We start from the raw sequence: 26,967 nt of genomic DNA on the forward strand, positions 1-26,967 counted from the left end.
GTGGACAAGCAAAGATTGAATGATGATGATGGAGTTTTTCTATAACACATCTAGACCTAAAACTCCCCATAAAACTTCTTTGAACTCTGTAGTTTAACATAAACGTAATCAAATAGATAAATTTTAAATTTTGTTACTTAATTTTTGCGATTTAACTTTGCAATTCACTGACAATACAATTCAAAAGACTGAAAGACTACACTTGCTTTCATAATCTTCACAAAGGTGAGAAATATATGCTGTAGAAATTTTAGAAAAAAATATTAAAATGGAACAGAGTTGTAGCGAGTTAAACGTAAAAATTTGTGACTTCACTTTTTTTTCATTTTTAGGTTAAAATTGCAATTTTAACAATGTTCCCTCACATAAAATTCAAAATAAACCTCTTTCTCATTGTCAACACCATCGAAAAGATAAAATAAGACCAAAATTAGCCATTTACCGCCCATGGTCAGTATCTCGAAAAATAAGCGTTATTTTGGGGATGTATAACGTCTATATTAAAAGTTGCGCCATTTTTTTTCTATCAAACCTTTGTAACTAAAACTTTCCATAACACTTCTTTGTACTCTATGTTTTAACATAAATGTGATTAATAAGATAAATTCTAAATTTTTCCACTCAACTTTTGCGATTAAACTTTGCAATTCACGAATATGCACCTTGTACTTTAAAAAATTCATAACTTTTACTAGAATAAGACTAAAATCTTATAACAGATACCGTTGTCTTCAAAAAAGTGAGCTACATAGTGTATAAATCTTAGAAAAAAATATTAAAATGGACCAGAGTTGTAGCGAGTTAAACGCAAAAACCGTGATTTCACTTTTTTTATTTTTATGGTAAAATTGCGATTTTGACAATATTCCCCCAGCTAAAATTTAAAATAAATTTCATTTTCATTTTCAGCACCGTCTGAAACATAATCTGACACCAAAATTAGCCATTCACCACCCATGGTCAGCATATATCCGTTATATTGGGGTTTTCTAATGTCGATAATAAAAGTCGCACTATTTTTTTTTCTATAAAACATTTTGATCTAAAATTGTCCAGAAAACTTTTTTGTACTCTCTATTTTAACATAAATGTTATTAAAAGGCTAAATTTTAAATTTCGTCATTCAACTTTTGCGATTAAACTTTGCAATGCACAAATCCGCACCTTTGCCTTTGAAAAATGCATAACCTATATCAGAATAAGAATTAAAGCTTGAAACAGGTACCGTTGTCTTCAGAAATGGAGCTGTACACTGTAAAAATTTCAGAAAAAAATATTAAAATGGAACAGAGTTGTAGCGGGGTAAACGCAAAAAAATATGATTTTTTTATTTACTTTTAGAGTAAAATTGCGATTTTGACAATGTTCCCCCTCATGAAATTCAAAATAAATCTCATTTTCGTTTTCAGCACCGTCAAAAACATACAGTATGTCTAAAATTTTCAGTTCACCTCTCCGTGGTCAGAACCTGGTCATTTTGGGGGTACCTGCCGCTAGCCTAGTAGGTTAATTATTATTTCTAGTTCAAAACAGAGCAGCGTCTGATCCTGAATGGGCGGCTGCAAACAGTGTCGGTTCTCCATTATTTTAAGAGCAGCTGAAGTTCACACTCACCGAGACGTCTGGCCATCGTGGTGTGTGGTGTTTTACGGCCAAATTCTCTTTGATGAAATAGAGAACGGCTGAAGAAGATCAATAATTTAATGGTTCATATCCAAATCGTAACCCAATTAGCGAAACTAGTTGGGAGGATCGTGAAACTTTTAAAGAAGTGGCTTTAACTGCAAAATTATGTTATACGTAGGAGATCAAACCCCGAAACTAATCGTAAGCAATCTTAGGATATTAAATCCTAGAAAACATTTGTAGAAAGGTCTTACTTCATTTCATCGCAGATTGGAAAGGTAGAAAGCGTAGAAAGATATTTTATAAAGATTTTTTCAAAATTGTATGCTTCCCTCTACATGTTCTAGATCTGTTCAACCTTATTAACAGGTTTAGATTTGACAATTGACAGTTGACAGGTTATAATTTTCAGTTTATACGGTGAGCACGTAAAGGTTGGAATAAATTCATTTTCTCGAGAATAGATGATTTTGGAAAAAATCCCGAAACAGGTCAATTTTTATTTTTAAATTACCACTTTTTGGCGTATATATTATACTAGTGACGTCACCCATCTGGGCGTGATTACGTCATCGATGATTCTTTTAAATGAGAATAGGGGTCGTGTGATAGCTCATTCAATTCTCTATTCAGTAATATAAACATTAACATAATTATGTATACAGGGTATCCAAAAATTTTTTTTGGATTAAATTTATTGACAGAAAAAGAAGAATGTATGCAACTTTTTTAATTCAAAATACATTTCACTGCTCTCAGATAACTGAAAAAATGTTTATTTGAAAAATAATTATTGCTTTTCGCTTAAATTAAATGTTGAAACTGTCACGATGCTGGTGGGTACCTGCTTTAATATTGAATTTAAGCAAAAAACAATATTTATTTGCCAAATAAACATTTTTTCCTGTTTTCTGATAGCAGTAAAATGTATTTTTAATTAAATAAATTACACACATCCTTCTTTTTATGTCAATAAATTTAATTCAATTTTTTTTTGATACCCTGTATAAATAATTATGGTAATGTTTATATTACTGAATAGAGAATTGAATTACCTTTCAAATGAGCTATCACACGACCGCTATTCTTATTTAAAAAAATTATCGATGACGTCATCACACCAGATGGATGACGTCACTAGTATGGTATATATGCCAATAAGTCGTAATTTAAAAATAAAAATTGACCTGTTTTGAGATTTTTTTCCGAAATCGTCAATTCTCGAGCAAATGAATTTATTCCAACCTTTACGTGCTCACTGTATATTAATCATCAAGCAATGATGAATCCTGTAGGGTTTTTACTGATTTACTGATTTAATATAAATAACAATATACAAGTAACTTATTTTATTCAAAATAATCAGAATTCAAAATATTAACAAAGTTAATACACTGTATTTATTGCGGACACATCCCCATAAAGAAATAAGTATAGCTGCCAACAAATTACTACAGAAAACCGTATTTTAATCCTATTACAAAGTCATTTGTATTTGTGTTGTCGTTAAGTTTCGAGAGCTAAACATTCTGAATAACAGGTATAATAATTAAATGAACAATAATAGATTAACATTTGTTATGTTCTACCTGTGACAAAAACTTAACCACACCACTCAAATACAAATGACTTTTTCATAAGCTTAAGAAAAAGGATTCTTCTGCGATAATTTGATGGCAACTATACTATCAATTGAAATAAAAGTGTCGTAATTATTTTTAAATACCGACTTTGTAGTAGGTCTATAATACAAAATTCTTACTTGTCTGCAACATTGTAAAACGTTTCTTTGAAAGTCCTGTTTGTAAGCATATCCAAGAACTCCACGAAGTCTAGTTGCCTATCTTTGTTCTTATCGAACTTCCTATAAAGGCTCTCTAATACAGCATCGGGAATCTCAACCTCTTCCTGCGTTTCCAAAAAAGTTCTCAGTTCGTTGACGCTTACCAGACCGTTTTTATCTGTATCACACTGAAATAAACACAAATAATAATAATATGTGAAGTAAAATAAAAACACAGACTTACTCACAATCATTTAATAATACTTTGACGACCGGTTTCGATCTCTACACTATTCAGATCATCTTCAGGTCGGCGTTACAAGTAGTTAAATGCTACAATTAAAGAAAGCCAGAGTTAGAACATTGTCTGGTTGTACAAATGCTAATAGAAAGCCAAAATTTGAAAAGTATGCAACTGCTGACATTTCAGAACAACAAACTGATACATACATATGCACACATATGAGAAACAGATACTTATAAGCATGCAAACGCACATGGATGCATGCGGTTTATGACTATTTGTTGAACGAATTAAATTGTAAAAATTTTAAAATCATTAAAAAATATTAAAAAAATCTTATTAAAAATTTTTTAACAAAAATTAAAAATGCTTTTAAAATTCAAAAAGTAAATAATAATATCATTTTGATCTACTTACATGCCGTTACAAGGGATGCGTTGCAAGTTCATCGATAACATGTTTAAACGTCCAACTTATGCTAATAGGATAGCTAGGTGAGGGACAGGGCAAGCGGTCATGCTTCGTAGGTCAAAACGTAGTGAAATTTGAATGGATCCTGGAAGGAAGATGTGTGTTGAGAAACAGAGAATGTTGTGTTAGTAATGAGAAAGGCAACGTTCGAGTGGGAATGTTATTAATGTAGCTAAGTATGAAAAAGCTTCATTGTAGACACTTGTACTAATGTGATGGTCTTTTCTCGTAGATGTTTTGAGATATGGGCAGAGGTCAAAGTTAGGAAAATGACAAATAGGAAAAAAAATTTTTAAGTATGTATTTTCCCAGTCAAAGGACTAAGGGATGTCATATATTTAATATAATTGTAGGTGCCTGACACTTTGAAATCTACGAAATGTAGAGGATTATAAGAAAACTAATTAGATAAAAAGATAGATAAAAAAGATTGTCAAAATAATATTGGTTGAAAAATTAAAAATTAAAGGTGATCTGAAAAGGAAGGGGCTTTGTTTGAGCTATTGTATGATAGAGTATGTTCAGAAAGAAATATTGAATAAATACTGATAGGGTGCAGGCACCTACTTGAGAAAAAATTTTTAAAATAAATAAATAAATTAACACATAACACATAGGATTTTTATAACTTCACAGACAAAACAACAAATTTTTTGTTGTTTGTTTTTTGTTTTTTGTTTTTTTTTTGTTATTTTGTCTGTGAAGTTATAAAAATTCTATGTGTTATGTGTTAATTTATTTATTTATTTTAAAATTTTTTGTCAAGTAAGTACCTGCACCCTATCATTATTTATTCAATATTTCTTTCTGAACATACTCTATCATACAACAGCTGAAACAAAACCCCTTCCTTCTCAGATCGACTTTAATTTTTACAGTTTTTCAACCAATATTATTTTGACAATCTGTTTTATCTATCTTTTTATCTAATTAGTTTTCTTATAATTCTCTAAATTTCATAGATTTCAAAGTGTCAGGCACCTACAATTATATTAAATATATGACATCCCTTAGTCCTTTGACTGGGAACAATACATACTTAAAAAATTTTTTTTCCTATTTGTCATTTTCCTAACTTTGACCTCTGCCCATATCTCAAAACATCTACGAGCAAAGACCATCACATTAGTACAAGTGTCTACAATGAAGCTTTTTCATACTTAGCTACATTAAGGGGGGGGGGTGGTATGGTTTGAAATCAACATATCAAGCACATTTTTGTGAATTTTTTTCGAAGCTATGGTGGGATTATTTTATTTTTAAATTAAATAAACATATTAAGTACAATTCAAAGAATATTTAAGAAAAAATCAATCCAAAATATTGAAAAATAAGCCATTGTCGCCAAATTTTGGCAGGCAGCTCAAAAAAAATGGATCTTGCGGTGGACATCAGAACTCATCAATGGATCATACGAAACAAAAAATTCAAAAAGATTTAATTAGCTTATGAGTTTCACGAGGTAACAACGTCGAGTTTTTTTTATTTTTAATGATTTCTGATTTTTTGGTATCACTCAAAAGTCAAAAATACGAAATTTTTGATAAAAATTTTGTGAAAACCAACAGATTTAATATTGTTGAACAAAAAATAAGCACAAAACGAAAAAGATCTCGACGTTGTTACCTCACGAAATGTCTAAAGAAAATCTATGCAAAATTTCAGGTACATCGGTCAAGTAGTATTTCAGTTACAATGTCCACCGCATTTGAAAAAGCAGTTTTGAGAAAAATGCGTTTAAAGTTTTGACAACTGCATCTTCATCGTCTTATTTGTCTGCCAAATCGTAAAGTGATGAACATTGGAATATGTTTTTTGAATTGCGGAGTAATCTACAAAAGAGAAGGCGAACAGTTGTTTAACGTTTCTCACTACGCTCAAGCGTGCTGGCGCGAAGTCTCGGCAACGCGAGTCGAAGGTAGGGATATTCAACACCCTGTATCTCTGGTAATTTTACTCCGATTATTTTGAAATTTTCAGAGAGTATTCTTGAAAGTATGCACTTTTATTTAAAATAATAAAAAAATTAAATATTTCAAACCATACCCCCCCCCCTTAATAACATTCCCACTCGAACGTTGCCTTTCTCATTACTAACACAACATTCTCTGTTTCTCAACACACATCTTCCTTCCAGGATCCATTCAAATTTCACTACGTTTTGACCTACGAAGCATGACCGCTTGCCCTGTCCCTCACCTAGCTATCCTATTAGCATAAGTTGGACGTTTAAACATGTTATCGATGAACTTGCAACGCATCCCTTGTAACGGCATGTAAGTAGATCAAAATGATATTATTATTTATTTTTTGAATTTTGAAAGAATTTTTAATTTTTGTTAAAAAATTTTTAATAAGATTTTTTAATAGTTTTTAGTGATTTTAAAATTTTTAAAATTCAACTCGTTCAACAAATAGTCATAAACCGCATGCATCCATGTGCGTATGCATGCTTATGAGTATCTGTTTCTCATATGTGTGCATATGTATGTATCAGTTTGTTGTTCTGAAATGTCAGCAGCTGCATACTTTTCAAATTTTGGCTTTCTATTAGCATTTGTACAACCAGACAATGTTCTAACCCTGGCTTTCTTTAATTGTAGCATTTAACTACTTGTAACGCCGACCTGAAGATGATCTGAATAGTGTAGAGATCGAAGCCGGTCGTCAAAGTATTATTAAATGATTGTGAGTAAGTCTGTGTTTTTTTACTTCATTTAATATGGACTCACATATGCAACCCATTCAATATTTGAATAATAATATAATTGAAAAATGGACTGAAATTGTTAGAAATTTAATTACATATGTCCATTCTATTAGATTTTCGTGTGATACACGATTGAAGCATTCTATAGTTAATGAAAAATAAGAATATAAATATTATCTAGAATGAGTACATTGAGTGAGATAACAGCATTACGTATTTCCATTTGTTAAGTAAAGAATTAACGCTTATATTTGAGTATATCCAGAAGACAAGAGAAAGCTTAAGAGGACCTTTTTTCGGGGCCATTTTTTTTAAATATAAAACTTTTTAATATTATTTTATTGATTGTTTAACATTTTTATGTTGACAAAATTTTTTTTGATGGAATGGGTTGTAATGATAATTACATTTTTGTTTTTTGACATTTTGTTTTTGACGTTTCGACTTTCAAGCCGGAAATCGTTCTCAAAAAACGAAAATTAGAAAATCAACTAGAACATTGGATTTCCATGTAAACTGAACCTTGGGTTAACATATAATTATCATTATTTGATATTCATGTTTTTAAATCGTCTCTTCAGAAGACGATAATTAAAATACGGAAACAGGAACAAGTCCAGAGTTTGAATTTTCGTGGTACTACACTTGAGAGCAAAATAACCGACTCACCTGCTGAATAATTGTACACGTGGAATTTCCTAAACCTGTTGTCCGATTTGAGTGATTTTTTTAGTATGTTATAGCCTTATTATGAAAATCGATGTAATATTATTGTTGCTATACAGGTAAAGGTCATTTTATACCGGGTGTAACAATCATACTGTGTTTTTTCTTAAAGTTCGGAACACCCTTTTCTAGTATTCTAGCATATAAAAATATTTAAATTAAAATTCAATTGTAGGCTTAGGGTTTATTAACATTTTCTTTTTAGACTCATTTGCTTATGTTGGATAATAAAAAAGTTAGGTACGTTTAAGAAAAAAACACCCTATGATTGTTACACCCGGTATAAAGTGACCTTTACCTGTCTAGCAATAATAATATTACATCGATTTTCTTAAATAATAAGGCTATAACATACTAAAAAAAGCACTCAAATCGGACAACAGGTTTAAGAAATTCGAGACTTTTTTCTTTTATTTTATTCTGGCCTTGGTTCAGAACCTTTAGCCACGTAACTACATATAAAATTATCATTCTTCGTTCATAAGTATAAAATTGTCCAATATACTTCAGTTCATAAGTATAATTCGAGACTTCTAACGTGTACAATGCAGCAAGTGAGTCGATGATTTTGATCTCAATATAATACGACGATATAAAATGCATGCGTTTTGGATGTGGTATTAGTATAACAGTCTAGAAATTGTCGACATTTTTTCGTCCGACCAATTCAATTTGATGTGAATTCTTAGAAGAATGATGTATTAAAAATTGCAATGTGGAATTTTACCAAAACGTTGAAAATTCGGATGACTCGGAAGCCTTGTCCGGGACGCCGGGACACGACTTCGTAATTCGGGACATGTCCCGGATTTTTCGGGCTAGTTGGTCACACTAGTTATATTATACTAGATAGGGGACATTCAGGATTCCCTGTACAAACAGTTAAGAGCACACAGTAGCGATCAACAGGAAGCAACAAACGCGGTCCAAGATTGCGAAGGTTCTGCGAACTTTCAAAAGTGAGGCAAAAATGCGTCGGTAATTCGACACTGACAGTGACGTTTATATTATCAAAATAGTTATTTATGAAACAGTTCGTGAAGTATGCTTTTTGCGAACGCACGCGATATTTAGAGCACGAACGACAACGGAGCGAGTGCTATACATCGCGTAAGTTCGCAAAAAGTACTTCACGCACAGTTTCATACAATATTTTATCTACGATAAACATATATAAAAACTGTAACTCTTCTCCACTAGAATTCATTTATATTATAAAATTTTTAAAACTTTGACATTTAAAAATTCTAACTACTTTCAAACCACGAAACTGTCAAAACTTTTGTTGTAATTTATTGCTCATATTGTCATCACCATGACAACGCGAAAGTTAAGGATATTTGATTATATGAAAGTGTGTATGTGATTATAACGAGCGATCCACAATTATTGGGATCAAAGCTATCCGTGCAAAACAACGTATGTCTCGTTTTAATCTGAAAGATCGCCGGAGTGTGACGTCACGGCCAACTGCGGCTATATTCAGTGTTGTTATGATCACTATTCCAAACAAAGATTAAAGATTGAAAACACGTTGAAAAGTTGCCCAATCTCAAATCTTTTCAATTCGCATAAAGTTAAAATTTTGCTTCCTCTGCTACTTTGTATGTTCAATTATAGTGTCTTTTAAGTTGACATACGTACACTGACAAGTATCTGTCAAAGTTGATGTAAAATGGAAAGTATATCTGAATTAATAATAGACATGCAGTGTATAGCTATCTCTGTCGTTCAAAGCCACCTATGGTGACAATAATTTTGGATCACACGTTATGTAAACAGTGCGAAAAAGTAAGTCCCATTTAAAATACATTGTTACTTCACGCACACTTTAAACCCTTCACGCACTGCTATCTATAATGACAATTTTCACAAATGAAAAACTTATACATAATATGACATAGAGTAGATAAATAATAATTTTTATACACATAGGCGCGAAATGTTGCCAAGTCAGTGACGTTCGATTTCTTGTTATAAAAAAATCGATTTTTAGTAGTTCCAATGTGACACAAAATCTAAGCACGGGATAAAAAAGTTTATTTGAAGAAAGTGTATTTTTTTGTCTTTCTTAATGGCGGTACAGGCTCCTTTTTTCAATATTTTATCTAGTTATAGAGTAATTTCCACATACTAAAATCTTTCTGAAATTGGGCTCTGTACCGCCATTCTTTATTATATTACGAATATGTGTGCCAAATATCTCGACAAAATATTCAAAATTAGAGCCGCAATCTTGGAACGCGTTTGTTGCTACCTGTTGATCGCTACTGTTTGCTCTTAATACTCATTATTAAATTATCCTTAAACATTTTTAAAAATAGGTAGGTATGTGTCCGTTTGTAAAAAAAATTTTATATAAACAAATAATATATAAACACACTTAATCAATTTCATTTAAATATATGTATGTACCGGGTGTCCCAATAAGAATGGCTCTCGGCCATATCTCGGGAACCGTTTATAGTACAGCTTTGAGAAAAAAATATTTGTAACAAATTTGCCTCGAGAAAAGCCTGGAAATTATTTTCATAATTGTAGGTCCACCGCTAGAGGGCGTAATTGAATATCAAAAATTAAAAAATCAAAATTTTACAAAATTTACCTAATGAAAGAGCACTGGAAATCCAATCATCGTATTCTTCATAAAATTCTGCGCATATTTGATTTCACAAGTTTAAGTCTACCTTTGCAAATAAGAGGTGGGGGTGAGTGGGAATCTTCTTATGAAAAAATAGCCTGTAAGTCCAGTTCTGCTAAATCGAATTTTGCATCCTTGATCTTGTTGAAAACAGCTCTTTTTCGTCAATGTATGTGTCTTATTTTCGAAATATCCTAATAAGTAATATGCAAGCTAGGAAGCGTTATTTAATTATTTTCAGAAATCTAGTTTTCTTTGGAAAATATTAAATACAAGTATGCATTTTTAATCATGTATTACAAAATTAGACCAAATTACCAACATAATACTGAAAACCGCATGTCGATACCTTTTTTCTATCTCGAGATATTTCGAGAGGTTAAGGAAAAGTAGTGGGCTATGGAAAAAACAAATAAACATTTTCCAGGTGTAAACGTATATAATTAATTAAAACAACAATAAGACAAACAACAATATAAAACATAACAAAGAAATAAAAGCAACTACTTACTTCGTCTTAGTGACTGCCTAAATGTTCAAATTCTTGCCCATCATTTTCGATGCAAGCATTTACTCTTTCAAGAGTAGATTGAATAGCAACAGATTTAACTGTTTTAGACTTATTTATGGGGACGGATTAAAGATCTTGTTTTTGCCGCTAGGCCCACTACTCGAGAAAATGTGATCTAGAACTAGAATCTAGAGAATACGAAACGCCATTTAAAGCATTGCGAAAGCAGAAATTGAGCCTGCTGTTCAATCTACTCTTGAAAGAGTAAATGCTTGCATAGAAAATGATGGGCAAGGATTTGAACATTTAGGTCGTCACTAAGTAAGTAGTTGCTTTTATTTCTTTGTTATATCTTATATTGTTGTTTGTCTTATTGTTGTTTTAATTAATTATACACGTTTACATCTGGGAAATGTTTATTTGTTTTTTTCCATAGCCCACTACTTTTCCTTAACCTCGTTTACCGGTGACAGATGTTTAAAATTTACACATTTCTTAAGATATCTCGAGATAGAAAAAAGGTATCGACATGCGGTTTTCGGTATTATGTTGGTAATTTGGTCTAATTTTGTAATACATGATTAAAAATGCATACTTGTATTTAATATTTTCCAAAGAAAACTAGATTTATGAAAATAATTAAATAACGCCTCTTAGCTTGCATATTATTTATTAGGCTATTTCGAAAATAAGACACACACATTGACGAAAAAGAGCTGTTTTCAACAAGACCAAGTATGCAAAATTCGATTTAGCAGAACCGGACTTACAGCTATTTTTTCATAAGAAGGTTCCCACTCACCCCCACCTCTTATTTGCAAAGGTAGACTTAAACTTGTGAAATCAAATATGCACAGAATTTTATGAAGAATACGATGATTGGATTTCCAGTGCCCTTTCGTTAGGTAAATTTTGTAAAATTTTGATTTTTTAATTTTTGATATTCAATTACGCCCTCTAGCGGTGGACCTACAATTATGAAAATAATTTCCAGGCTTTTCCCGAGGCAACTTTTGTGATAAATATTTTTTTCTCAAAGCTGTACTATAAACGGTTCCTGAGATATGGCCGAGAGCAATTCTTATTGGGACACCCGGTAGCATATTTACAGATGCTTGCGTGTGTAGACACCAGGGTGTTGAAATCAGTTAGGGTTTGGAGAAACGGTACATTTACAGATGCTAGCGCGTGATGACACCACGGTGTTGAAACCAGTTAGGGTTTGAAAAAACAGTACGTTTACAGACGCTAGCGTGTGTTGACACTAGGGTGTTAAAATCAGTTACGGTTTGGAAAAACAGTACATTTACAAATACTAACAGATTTGGACACCAGAGTGTTGAAACCAGCTAGCTTTTTTAGTGCTTATACATGCATAGATGCTAACGGCTATTGATTTTGATTTTATATACCTACTGTTGTGGAAAAATATTTAAGTGATTTAGGTATTAATGAATAATTAAACGTTGTTGGGATATAAACAATAATACAGAGAGAGTGTGTAATTTGGAATAAATTCCATATCTCAAATACTAATTGTTTTTTTGAAAAATGCTCAGACCCGTCGATTAGTATTTCAAATTGTCCTTTTTGACATTTAATAATAATGTATACAGGGTGTCCCAATTTAGAGATATGACGTCATCGTTGATTTTCTTAAATGTCAACACTGTCATTTTGATAGCTATTTTGATAGGGTGTGTAAAGTTATACACAACTGCAAAATATCAAATTTTTATTCTCCACCATTTACAAGATAATATAAAATAACCAAGTTAGGTCTGTAATTTGAAATAAATTCAATAATTAAAATACTAATTGTTTTTTTTGAAAAATGCTCAGACCCGTCGATTAGTATTTCAAATTGTCCTTTTTGATATACAATAATAATGTATACAGGGTGTCCCAATTTAGATATATGACGTCATCGTTGATTTTCTTAAATGTCAACACTGTCATTTTGATAGCTATTTTGATAGGGTGTATAAAGGTATACACAACTGCAAAATTTCAAATTTTCATTCCCTACCATTAACAAGATAATAAAAAATAAAAAATGTATAATACGTGTCTGAATTGCCGATATAAATGGGTCAGATTAAATAAATTATTAGAAGAATTTTTTACTAAGCAACAACATTTTTATTTATTTAGTATTATTTTGTATTTTGACAACGACACCCGACTTGGGCGTCGAAACGTTAATAAAATCATTTTTAGGTAAAATTGTGGCTTATTTCCCATTTGAATATACTTGATTAAAAAAATAAAAAAGTTATGAAAAGCAATAAGTAATCAAATAATAATTGAATTTAATTATTTCAATTAAGCAAATGCTCATAACGTTGCCCATTGACAATATGACAATAATTGACAATATGACAACATTATGAGTATTTGCTTAATTGAAATAATTATTAAATTCAATTATTATTTGATTACTTCTTTTTCATAACTTTGTTATTTTTTATTATCTTGTAAACGGTAGGGAATAAAAATTTGAAATTCGGCAGTTGTGTATATCTTTACACACCCTATCAAAATAGCTATCAAAATGACAGTATTGCCATTTAAGGAAATCAATGATGACGTCATATCTCTAAATTGGGACACCCTGTATACATTATTATTATATGTCATAAATGACAATTTAAAATACTAATCGATGGGTCTGAACATTTTTCAAAAAAACAATTAGTATTTGAGATATTGAATTTATTCCAAATTACAGACTCTCTCTGTATATTAACACAAAAAACAACATAAAAAATAATGTTGTTCTGAAGCTATGTGCTTGTGGCATTTTTATAATTAACTATTTAGATGGGAAATAAGCCACAATTAAATTAAAAAAAATAATTTTATTAACGTTTCGACTCCAAAATCCGATATCCTTGTCAAAATACAAAATACTGCTAAATTAAACAGAAATGTTGCTTAGTAAAAAATTCTTCTAATAATTTGTTTAATCTGACTCATTTATATTGGCACTTCAGACAGAATATATTATTATACATTTTAATGTATTTTTTTACTAAGCAACAACAATTTTGTTTAATTTAGTAGTATGTATTTTGTATTTTGACAACGACACCCGATTTGGACGTCGAAACGTTAATAAAATTGTTTTTTTCAGTTTAATTGTGGCTTGTTTCCCATCTAAATAGTTAATTATAAAAAATAATATTAGATTAATAAACAGATCCATGCCCTTTAGCGTTAGGTTGGTTCTCTGTGATGTTTCTCATCAGGTTTCTGCTTCTTGTTTTTCCTATTGTTGCCTCGGTTTTGGAAAAACAGTACGTTTACAGATGCTTGCGTGTGTTCACACTAGAGTGTTGAAATCTGTTAGGGTTTGGAAAAACAGTACATTTTACAAATACTAACAGATTTGGACACAAAAGTGTTGAAACCAGCTAGCTTTTTTAGTGGTTATACATGCATAGATGCTAACGGCTATTGAAATTGATTTTATATACCTACTGCTGTGAAAAAATATTTAAGTGATTTAGGTATTAATAAATAACTAAACGTTATTGGAATATAAACAATAATATATTAACACAAAAGAAGAGCATAAAAAATAATGAGCATTAAATAACATAAGATTAATGAGCAGATCCATGCCCTTTAGCATTAGGTTGGTTCTCTGTTATGTTTCTCATGAGGTTTCTGCTTCTTTTTTTTCCTTTTGTTGCCTCGGTTTTGGACGGACGTCCTGATTGAATCCTACGAGATCCACAAGACAATCCTTCTCGAGGCTTTCTTCTGCTGACAGAAGTTGGTTGAACCTTAATTTTTCTGCCTTTGAATACTGACTGTTTTTTGACCAACGTACAAAAATCAAAAAAATCTGATGGATTCTCGATTTTTTTTAGCTTACTGTTAAGTAGCCCTAGCATTTTTTTCATGTGAGGACCTTGATTAGAAGTAATTATGTTCCTCACGTTGTCTAGATTTGTCTCGAAATTCTTTATTTCTTCGTTACAGCTTTCATTATTAGAAGGATCTTTTGGTAAATTTTGAACAGAAAAATCCATATTTGTATCGAAGAAGCTGTTATTGTATGCGATTGGCTGTTCTGACATATATAATATGTTGTTATCGTTGTTAGTTAAGTCGGTCATGGCTTTAAAAAATGTCTCGTCAATGTCTGGTCCCTCTGCCAATTTCGCCAGTAAAACTCTATCATTAAAAGTTAGTCTAGGACAATTACTTAAATATATATGTTCTTTTATTTCAACTGCACACAGGTGCTTACAAAATGCACCCCCTTGACCTCGTGGACAGTCGCACATTGCAATATCAGTATGAACTACATATACATAAAATTTCTTGGAGGAAGTGACGTTGTACATATTATCAGTTAACTTTATTACTTCTAACTCCTTTGCTTTTAAACAAAATTTATTGTGTAACAATTCGGGTTTTGTTACACGGCTAAGGGCATATTTTCGTATACGCCTTACATAATGTTGTTCTAGCTGATTGGACACAAAGTCAATAGTAGATACAGAATTAAATGCTTTGCATCGTTGTAAAATATTATCTTTAAATATTCTAATTGATACTTCCACCATATTATTAGTATTATGTCCTCGAGTTAAGTAAGATGACCTGAAGCATAAGCACCATTCAGTCTTTCGTTCCCAAAGTCCAACAATATGCTCCTTAAGTGAGGGATATTTTAACAGTAGACTGCTGTTTAAAAAATCGTTTAGCAATTCGTCGGTATTGGTTACATCCTTTTCAAAAACAATTTCTCGGAATGCCAACATAAGGGGTTTACGGTCGGATTTTTCAATATTATGTTTTGAGTCCCATAGCCATCTCCACATGGCTTGGCATATATGAAAGGAGCATAGTAATAATTTGGATTGGGGAAAAGTTGCAGCTAATGCTTTCCGTTCAGCTGCGCTGTCGTCAGTCATTATAACTGCAGGAAATTTTCCATTAAACCCTGTTTCTCCAATAGTCTGTTTTAAGCTCTCAAATGCTTCCTTATAACATTCCTCATTTTGTGATTGATGAATGACACAACCAAGAGGTATAGCACCTATTTTGGATGCTCCAAAAATAAATGTTAAGTAGGATCCTGCTTGATCGCAAGAACCTGTGGAGTCGACGAAAATTATTTCAGAACTGAATGTTTCTTGATGTGCTCTTTTCATAAGTGGTGTTACGATGCATACAATAAATGGGTCTTCTTTTATGGTCACTGTGATATTATTTTCAGTATAATATGCATTTTTGTTTTTAATTACCTCGATCATGCTTTCCTTTGTGCGATCACCAAAATGATTGGACCTGAAAAAAATATTGTAACTTAAATCGCCTATTACACTGATCAACATGAATTTTGTGTCTGAGTTCTGTACCTCTGATTTTGATTACTTATGCCTAACTAAAGAAAGAAAAAATATTTATATCTAATAATAGGCTATTGATTATGTACTTTAGAAAGAACTACTACAACTTTCTTTCGTGTTTTTTTATTTTGTTTTGAATATAGGTATTATTATAAAAAATATTTTGGACTTTAAAAAGTACACAGCAAAAGTAAACAGCACCATGAGTGCTGCTGGTAGGGAAGTACATCGGCTCTACTATGTCATAAGCAAAGGAAATATGGACATTTTTAGTGTATCCATCTTGCATTCGCACCAGAAAATCAAACAAGTAGGTACTCATATTTTAAAACTTGAAGCACCAGTTTAACGCTCTCGTAATTTTTTTTAAGCATTACAGAACGAGCTAGGAAGAGATAGAAATATATTTCCATTGTGAAGAAGAACTGTTTTAAGCATTTCGTAAAGCTGTCAAACAAAATTTTTTGGTTCCCACTTTAATGAATTCGCCACATATAGCAATAAGAGTATATGTAGAGTATACGTCATTTTTACACTTTTTGGAAGACATTTATATGTCTTGTGACACATAAAACATGTTATTCCACTGGAATGCTCACGCGTACACTACCAACTACCATATTCGTGTGTCACTTCTCACTAAAGACCCACAGTCGCCCCTCACCACTTTCTGATATCTTAAATAAAAGGGGCCCTCAAAAAATCTGCCAAAATACCGTATATTTATTTTTCATTATCTGAAGGTACAAAAGCAAACTTTATTAATTAATATTTATTGAGTTTCTGTTTAACTTTCGATGTTCTGTTTCCGACAAACAGAAAATATTTACTAAATAACAGACTCAAAATTTCTTTTTGTTGATCCGTGTTATTCTACTAATGGATACTACTCACCTCCACATATCGTAAAAATGATAGATACTTCTATCTAACGGATTAATATGCCCATCTGCCAACATTTTCGTTACATCTTCTTCCTCTGATGAGGATGCGATTAAGCACGTCTCATGATAAATTTTAGCTGCCGCAGGAGTAAGACCTTCATTGAAATACTTCAAAAAATCTGCTTTGGTGTCTTCGCTCATTCTAAGATAACTATACGCTTCGGCAACGTGCACGGCATGATTATGATGTGCCTCAATCTATAATAAAGAAAAAAATACAGTCTCTGAACACCATACGACACAAGTGATAACTTCAACAAGGCGAGGTTAATATAAATTTATTTTGTAAATGAGCATCACATAGACGAGCGTGGCGTAATGCGTCACGCGTGGCTCAGTCTCATTCAGTACCCACAAAATAAAGGTCCCCTTAAAAAGTTTCACATCCAAAAAAAATTTATGAAAAAACAAATTAAAATTAAATAATTTCTGGAATTTTTTTTATTTGTACATAATTTTGAAACAACCTGTGTGATAAGTGATAATATTCTCAAAAGGCTACATTAGACTAAAATTTATTTTTAGTTTCGCCCACCGCCTAAAATCGGAAACTAGCTTCTAAAATCACAATTATTTTAACTTACCTTTATGATTGCATTAAACCCTTCCTTCATCAAAACGTCTCTCTTCCTAGTATCAACGGTGTTTTTTCTAACTCGAACTACCAAGCTTGCAGAACAGTCAAAATTTCTATTGCGTAAACGGCTGGTATCAATAGATTTGTTTCTTTTAGAATGGTGACACACAAAATCTTTGCGAAAGGCGATTCTGGTTAATTTTGGATATGTACGATTAACGATCCAATCTGTTTTTGTCTCCGTTGAATACTTGCGTAGCCAATCGTTACATGCCGATTCACAGTCACCGGAAAATTTAGTTTTTAATTCAACACTATATTGGCTATCATTTACAACCACACACGAGACTATTTTACACAAAGGGTCAATTCGTTGTAAAGATAAGCATACATTATCATCATGCTTCTCCATTTTTCAAACTTGTACTTAACGAACACTATGAATACCTATACGATTTTCTAGATATCTATTATAACGAACAAAAAATTCTCTATTTCTAGATAATATCTACGAGTACCTATAACAAACACTTTGCGTAATACACAGAGCAAACGAATAACGAATTCAAAACAGTAGGTATCCTAAATAATAGCGAAAAGATGCTGACTGGCGTCTATCAACATCGAATGTTGTCGATGATTGTCACCGATAGGGATGACATTCGATATATTAGCAAGTTGAAGTATAAAAACATGAATGGCATTTTCCACGTGTTAACTAATTTTTATCCTTCCCCTTTAGATAAAGATAAAAAGAATAGAGATACATTGAAAGCATTCAGTCCAGCCAAATGGAATTAGGCATAATAAATTGGGGGTTATGAAGTAATCTCTTTTTTGGAATTGCTTTTTTCTACGACCGTTTAATATTATGCACATTATTCACTATTTTTGAATAGATAATAACACCCAATACTTACCCGTGAGAAATACATCATTACTCACGGGCTGAAGTAAGGTTCAAGTAGTGCATGCCACTTTTAGTATGTATATTAGTTGTATATAAACCGCAGATTAATAGTATATTATTCAACGAGCATGTAATGATGGCTATTACTCACGATGATGAAGTTTGCGATAATAATGGATAATAGCCATTACGTGCGAGTATAATCCTATACTTTTTCTACGACCTTTTTTTATTTTAATTAGTAAAAAAAAACATGATTATCAACTACTCGAGATTAAAATTACACAGCATTATAAAAAATGTAACAATGGGTGAATATACTTTTACGTTTATACCTTGTTTAATATGTATGAATTTTGACGTTTACCATTTTTAGTGACAGTGATATTAGCGCATTTGCTGTGTTCTATAATTTATAACTTACCTATACTTATTGTGTTTATTTTATAAAGTTATATTGTCTTAAATATATTGTAACATATAGTTATATTATTATTTTATATTATATTATATAGTTAAATTTAAAAACGTACATTATAGCTTTATAAAATACGTCCACCAATAATAGCCATTTCTTATTTATTACATTGACAATAGGTACAAAGTGCTTAAAATTTTCGGAAACGAGTAGAATTTGAATTGACTATTTCTTGTCATATTTTTACAATACATAAGACAGTATTTGCTGTTTTTTTAAATTTTATAAAGCAACATTTATTTTTGTATATTATAATTTTAATCTTGAGTACCTAGCTGACAATATTATTTTTTTTACTAATTAAAATAAAAAAAGATCGTAGAAAAAGGATAGTATTCTACTCTCATATAATGGCAATTACTCACTCTGATGAATTACGACACTTACCTTCGGCTCGTATCGCAAACTTCATCGTGAGTAGTAGCTGCCTATCAATGTATGCTCGTTGAATAATTATGTATTATACTAATTAATAATAACAAAATTAAGTAATAATGATAAAAGTCTAAATATTTTATCTCGCTTATTGATTAATGTAATTAACTTTGTTTATTAACTAATTCTTTATACTAATTTAATGTAAACTGTTATATTCTCCCAATATTTTTCGCAAACCAGCAACGCAATAGCCGCCATGCCAGTTGCATTTAAAAGCAGTGTCAATAGCCGTTAGCATCCTATGCATGTATGTCAACAAACATTATGCGTGTATGCCTAGTGTCAACACACGCTAGCATCTGCAAACGTACTGTTTTTCCAAAACCGAGACAACAAATGGAAAAAAGAAGCAGAAATCTGATGAGAAACATCACAGATAACCAACCTAACGCTAAAGGGCTGCTCTCATTAGTCTAATATTATTTTTATGTTGTTCTTTTGTGTTAATATATTATTGTTTATATCCCAACAACGTTTAATTTTATTTATTCATACCTAAATCACTAAATATTTTTCCACAGCAGTAGGTATATAAAATCAATGTCAATAGTCGTTACCATCTATGCATGTATAACCACTAAAAAAGCTAGTTGGTTTCAACACTTTGGTGTCCAAATCTGTTAGTATTTGTAAAATGTACTGTTGCATATTTACAGATGCTTGCGTGTGTAGACACCAGGGTGTTGAAATCAGTTAGGGTTTGGAAAAACAGTACATTTACACATGCTAGCGCGTGTTGACACCACGGTGTTGAAATCAGTTAGGGTTTGGAAAAACAGTACGTTTACAGACGCTAGCGTGTGTTGACACTAGGGTGTTGAAATCAGTTAGGGTTTGGAAAAACAGTACAGTTACAAATACTAGCAGATTTGGACACCAGAGTGTTGAATCCAGCTAGCTTTTTTAGTAATTAATATACATGCATAAATGCTAACGGCTATTGACTTTGATTTTATATAGCTACTGCTGTAGAAAAATATTTAAGTGATTTAGGTATTTAGTAAATAATTAAACGTTGTTGGGATATAAACAATAATATATTAACACAAAAGAACAACATAAAAAATAATGTTGCTATCAAGCTATTTGCTTGTGGAATTTTTATAATTAACTATTTAGATGGGAAATAAGCCACAATTAAATTGAAAAAAATAATTTTATTAACGTTTCGATGCCCAAATCGGGTGTCGTTGTCAAAATAAAAAATACTACTACAGGGTGTTTGGTAAAGAATGGGCCATAGCTTAACCTCAGGTTCCTGAGGTTAAAATAGGCCGATTTAAGCTAACTTACCTTAGTACAAAGTTTATAATAACCGAGATACAGGGTGTCAAAGTTAAACTTTTTTTTTTATTTATTATTGAATATTTCCTGACAGGCATGAGATATCAACACGAAATTTGGTATGTGGGGGTTTTTCGGGACGAGAAAACTAAATTCCCTACCAAAAGTTATGTGTTGCCCAGAGGGCGCCACATACGCCTTTCAGCACTCATTTAATACGTTCAATTTTTTTTATCCGTCACTCCGTATAATTTTGACATTAAAATTTGTATTCCCCTATTAGTTTTACTTAAAAAAGGTATACCTCTTTCATCTCCCTAAACTCAACCGTTTACGAGATAAAACATTTTAAATCTGCGGTGCAACATAATTTTTAGCATAATATCATTGTAGTTACATCAGAAAAATAACTTAAAACCATAAAATTATCCAAAAATGTATCGCAAATTTCTTCGTTTATCTCGAAAACGGTTGAGTTTAGAGAGATGAAAGAAGTATAGCTTTTTTAAGTAAAACTAATAGGAGAATAAAAATTTTAATGTCAAAATTATACAGAGTGAGGAATAAAAAAAATTTAACATAATAAATAAGTGCTGAAAGGCGTATGTGGCGCCCTCTGGGCAATACATAATTTTTGGTAGGGAATTTAGTTTTCTCGACCCAAAAAAACCCCACATACCAAATTTCATGTTGTTATCTCATATCTGTCAGGAAATATTCAATAATAAATAAATAAAAAGTTTAACTTTGACACCCTGTATCTCGGTTATTATAAACTTTGTACTAAGGTAAGTTCGCTTAAATCGGCCTATTTTAACCTCAGGAACCTGAGGTTAAGCTATGGCCCATTTTTTACCAAACACCCTGTATATTAAACAAAAATGTTGTTGCTTAGTAAAAAATTCTACTAATAATTTTTTTAATATGACTCATTTATATTGGCAATTCATACATATATTATACATTTTAAAGTATTTTTTACTAAACAACAACATTTTTGTTTAATTTAGTAGTACGTATTTTGTATTTTGACAACGACACCCGATTTGGGCGTCGAACCGTTAATAAATTTTTTTTTTATTTAATTGTGGCTTATTTCCCATCTAAATAGTTAATTATAAAAATGCCACAAGCACATAGCTTCAGAACAACATTATTTTTTATGTTAATATGTTTTTTGTGTTAATATATTATTGTTTATATCCCAACAACGTTTAATTATTTATAAATACCTAAATCACTTAAATATTTTTCCACAACAGTAGGTATATAAAATCAAAGTCAATAGCCGTTAGCATCTATGCATGTATAACCACTAAAAAAGCTAGCTGGTTTCAACACTCTGGTGTCCAAATCTGTTAGTATTTGTAAATGTACTGTTTTTACAAACCCTAACTGATTTCAACACCCTAGTGTCAACACACGCTAGCGTCTGTAAACGTACTGTTTTTCCAAACCCTAACTGGTTTCAACACCGTGGTGTCATCACGCGCTAGCATCTGTAAATGTACCGTTTCTCCAAACCCTAACTGATTTCAACACCCTGGTGTCTACACACGCAAGCATCTGTAAATATGCCACCCGGTACATATATTATAAACAATGCAAAAATGTTCGGATATGGATGCAGCTTGATAAAAATACCATACACTTAGATAGGGGATATTTAGGATTCCCGGTACACACAGTTAATAATCAAAATAAAATTATCGTAAAACATTTTTAGCGTAGGTATGTTTCCGGTTTTCAAAAAAATTTGATACCTACATCTAGGTAAACAAATATAATGATTCCAACACTACTTAATCAAATATTACATTTTTTATTTACATATGTATATAAATATTTACTCAGCTGTATCATATATTTAAAAGAAGTTTAATATGAAAATGAAGGAAACCCCAAAGTAACGCTTATAGCAAATTATATACATATTACAATGATTCACATTAAGTGACTCATCGTAAACTACCCATTAATTTAGGAAAACCAGCCAAAGCGAAAGTCAGTATTTTTTTCCTCAATTAACATATTGGGCATAACAATCTCTACGAAATGTTTAGCTGTATAATAACCTAGATATTTTTATTTTTGAATACAGTTTTTTGTTGCCAACGTATAGATTTATTTGAAATATAAAAATAAAACCAAAATTTGGTTTGGACAACATTAAATGTTTTTTTGATCTAAAGGCGGAAATACATATCCGCGCCGCGAACTCCGCGCCGTGTGAGCGCCGCGCGTTTGAGGCGCGGTTATTGTTCGTTAAAATTTTTCATTTTGACGACCCAGAGGAAACATACGAACGTTTAGTAATTGTAGATAATCATGTCTCTGTCCTGTACTTCTACTACATCTTATTTTGTTATTACATATTCTGAAACTATTTTCTTGTGTCATCTTATGCAATTTACTATTTTATGTGGAATAAGCCACAGTTTGCGAACATTTCGGGAACTACCTTTACGCTTCCCGGCGACACAAATATAATGGTAGGGGAGCCCAAGCGGGGATTTTTGCAGTTACTCGAGCGCGTCAGATTATCATATGGGGAGAAACGTTGTACCCTGCAGATGTACCTCCACCATCTATTGGCTCTTAACACAGGGGGGTTCGTTCAGGGGCGCCCGAAAAAAAAATCTATCCTTAAAAATACTCGAAATTGTCAGATTAAGATTAGGTAAGTTAAGTACATGCAAAAGAGTCTATATTTCAAAAATATGACGATTTGAGCGGGGTGTACGGAAATGGGTGAGTCAAAAAGTTTCACAAAAAAAAGCGAATATTTTGCGAAATGAACGTCAGATTGAAAAACTAAAAACTACGTGTTCAATGTTTTTCAAAAATCTATCGAAAAATACCAAACATGACCCCCACGGAGAGGGGGGGGGGTAATTTAAAATTTTAAATACAAATCCCGCGATCTTTCGCAAAATAAACATCATATCGAAAAACTGCTCCCCTACCATAATATATCTGCTTGTTCCTACAACCAGAAACAAAATTAGAGAACTATAGGTTCTTCCACGTTGTGCGTTACCTTTTTCGTTTTCCGGTGACACAATTGTAATGTATCTGCTTGTTTCAACTCCGTTGCTTCACCAGAAGCGAAGTTAGAGAACTATTGGCTCTTCTAAGTTGTGCGTTACCTTTTTGGCTTTCCGGTGACCCAATTATAATATATCTGCTTATTTCAACTCCGTTGCTTCACCAGAAGCGAAGTTAGAAAACTATTGGGTCTTCCAAGTTGTGCGTTACCTTTTTGGCTTTCCGGTGACCCAATTATAATATATCTGCTTGTTCCAACTCTGTTGCTTCACCAGAAGCGAAGTTAGAAAACTATTGGGTCTTCCAAGTTGTGCCTTACCTTTTTCGCTTTCCGGTGACACAATTATAATATATCCGCTTGTTTCAACTGCGTTGCTTCACCAGACACGAAGTTAGGAAACTATAGGTTCTTCAAGTCGTGCATTACCTATTTCGCTTTCCGGTGACACACAATATATATCTGCTTATGAATGTTTTTTTGATATTGATAACTGTTTCCGAAGTGAAAGTCGAAAGGTCAAGTAAACTTGATTTCAAACTCGAATTGTGGCTTATGCCCAAATAAAATAGTAAATCTTATTTTTACTACATGTTATTTTTAGTACAACAATGAACTAACATTTTTTAAAAAGGTCCCCATGTACATTTTTTTATTTCAGCTTCTATTTCCGTTCAGATCGGATTTAAGTTGTTTCTTTAAATTAAATGGTTCTTTATTGAGGATCCCACAATAATGATTTTCCACGGTAAACATCAATTTCCTTCCGACAGTTCCGACCATTCCATTACTAACAAATATTCAACTCATGCGCGCCAAAACAAACAAACCACTCGCAAACCCGTCCAAATACGTATTGCGAACCATCAAAGCGTTTGTTGAAAAACCGACAGAATTTAGATCGTGGTGAGCCGTGTGCGTGCCGTTTGTGCGTCACTTGAAAACACGTACTAATCTGACGAATACGCTGCGCGCGAGCGGCTCGCACACCGGGCAGAGCGCATATGTATCTCCGCCTTAATGATTTAATCTTTCACTGATTTTTTTGTTTTGTTATTAGACCAGGGCATTTAGAAGAAAAAAACACTGGAATAAATCGATTTTTAAATGAAGCACCTATCGACATGCAACTTTTTGCATTGTGTTCAGGATATCGTCAGGGAAAAGGTCTACAATAGAAAAATAGGCACAAATGCATGACTGCATTTACAGTGCATAAACATGTCAAAATCAATATATTAAGAGCCAGATTTTGTTACTCGGGGGGCTTTTGGGGTCCCTGAATATGACTACGTCATCAGAACCGGCTCCCGGAGTACCTGGTACCCAGAGTTACTGCTGTGGCACGTCATTTGGAGTTTCGAGGGTTTTTATGCACTAAATTGATGCAAAAAGATTACTCGGGTGTTTTTGGGATCGGTGAACATGAATACGCCATCAGAACGAAGCATCTGGTGCTAAGGGTCACTGCTAAGGCACATCATCTTATGGAGTTTCGAGGGTTTTCGGCACCAAATTCTAGAAGATGCTATGCCTCAGTAGTTATTCTGTGGACCAGGTGCTAGGAGGTCGGTTCTGATGATGTATTCGTGTTCAGTCTTCCAGGTGCTCCGGAAATTCATGGTAATGACGTAATTTTGTTCAGCGACTCCAAAAACCCTCCGAGCAACAACATCTGGCCATTAAAGGCCGAAACGCATTAGAGATTCGCGGATGCGACTCGGCTCGTCGCAGATTAGTCCAGATCAGATTCTGTACGTTGTTTTTAATCTTCATGATGCATTTGGAAGTCGCGAACGAGACGAGGACGTCAATCTTGTCATTGTACGAATAGACCAGGATGCATCTGTAAAAATATTAGTAGGTACATTTGGACGTTGAGAGGTGACTCAAATTTTTTTTGCAGAAATTGCTTGAAAATAACTTAAATAATAATATTTGAGTTATCCTCTCTCTCAAAAAGGTCCTGAACACTGTTTAAATAATCAAAATGTCAAAAAATTAAGGAAAAATTCGATTTTTTTCTTGGTTTTTTGATTATAACTTTAAAAGTATCCATTTTTGAGAAAAGTTGTACTAACATAAAAGTTGCGTAATTAAATTTTCTACAATATAGAATTTGTTAAAAATTTAAAAAATATTCACCCTTGTTGCAAAATAGCAATAATTGCGAAAAAACCATACAAAACCAAGTATTCGCATTTTACGTTTTTCAACCATTTATGCTAGACTTAGGACCTTCATATTTCGCCCAGAAAAACTTTATGATACATTAAAATAGAACTGTAAATTTCATTAAGATCGGTTTAATAGATTTTACAAAATAAAATTTACAATCCAGCTTTCGCAAAAAATAATTCATTTTTTCAAAATGTTACAGGACTGAAAATAAAGCAGATAACAAGTTGAATTTTTTTTGCAGATCGAAGTGTACTGTACCTTTCATTTGCAATTTGCAAAATTAAAATCGATTGACCACCACGGCGTCAGGAATCTTTTTAAATAAACATTAATTATTGGTGCTACGCGCAGGACAGCGGATAATTTGCTCTGATTGGGCATTCCAATGACCTTTGATAATGATTGATACATTTTAATTTTTATTATATTTCGATATAAATAAATAAATTTGTTTATTGCAAAATAAAAACACATACTCTATCTTTTGAAATAACACTTTTTTAAGCAAAAACTTTTTTTGTTCATATATTTTAACTTAGAGAATAAAAGTTTATTATTTTTAAACATATGCAATTGTTTAAACAATATTTCACAAACAATAATAAAATTAGTTTGATTTTTGTGGAATTAAAATTTTAAAATACAACAAAATATAGAGTAAGAAAATAATATATTAGATAAAGATTGGAAGAAATTTTGGTGGAAATCAACTTGTGTGAATCGAACACCGCTGTCCTGCGCGTAGCACCAAAGATTATTGTTTATTTAAAACGTTTAAAACGTTTATTTATTCCTGACGCCGTGGTAATTAATCGATTTTAATTTTGCAAATTGCAAATGAAAGGTACGGTACACTTCTATAAGCAAAAAAAGTTCAACTTGCTATCTGCTTTATTTTCAGTCCTGCAACATTTAAAAAAAATGATTTTTTTTGCGAAAGCTGGATTGCAAAATTTATTAAACCGATCTTAATGAAATTTACAGTGTTACTATATCATAGAGTTTTTTTGGATAAAATATGAAGGTCC

The 26,967-nt window shown here is 32.0% G+C and overlaps 2 protein-coding genes across 2 annotated transcripts in view; both read right to left on the minus strand.

Moving 5' to 3' along the window:
• LOC126881487 (rhomboid-related protein 3-like) overlaps nt 1–26,967 on the minus strand; it is a 78,534-nt gene that overhangs the window by 25,731 nt on the left and 25,836 nt on the right. Inside the window, exon 2 of the mRNA XM_050645772.1 lies at nt 3,389–3,597. Coding sequence (XP_050501729.1) covers nt 3,389–3,597 — 209 coding nt within the window. The remainder of the gene's footprint in view (nt 1–3,388; nt 3,598–26,967) is intronic.
• On the minus strand, nt 14,255–18,049 carry LOC126881486 (uncharacterized). The gene is made up of 3 exons (XM_050645771.1): nt 17,610–18,049; nt 16,976–17,223; nt 14,255–16,019 (listed from the first exon to the last, which is right to left on the minus strand). The coding sequence occupies exons 1-3, from the start codon at nt 18,012–18,014 to the stop codon at nt 14,321–14,323; spliced, it is 2,352 nt and encodes a 783-aa protein (XP_050501728.1). The 5' UTR covers nt 18,015–18,049; the 3' UTR covers nt 14,255–14,320.

The sequence above is a fragment of the Diabrotica virgifera genome, chromosome 3, assembly GCF_917563875.1.
Source record: "Diabrotica virgifera virgifera chromosome 3, PGI_DIABVI_V3a".
In the NCBI taxonomy this organism is placed as follows: domain Eukaryota; kingdom Metazoa; phylum Arthropoda; class Insecta; order Coleoptera; family Chrysomelidae; genus Diabrotica; species Diabrotica virgifera.

What these genes read in the sequence shown, in the direction of transcription:
- LOC126881486 (XM_050645771.1), bottom strand. Translation starts at nt 18,014, where the DNA reads ATGGAGAAGCATGATGATAATGTATGCTTATCTTTACAACGAATTGAC. An exon ending in GGTTTAATGCAATCATAAAG is followed by an intron (nt 17,224 to 17,609) that starts GTAAGTTAAAAT and finishes TCTTTATTATAG; the next exon opens with ATTGAGGCACATCATAATCA. An exon ending in CATTTTTACGATATGTGGAG is followed by an intron (nt 16,020 to 16,975) that starts GTGAGTAGTATC and finishes TATTTTTTTCAG; the next exon opens with GTCCAATCATTTTGGTGATC.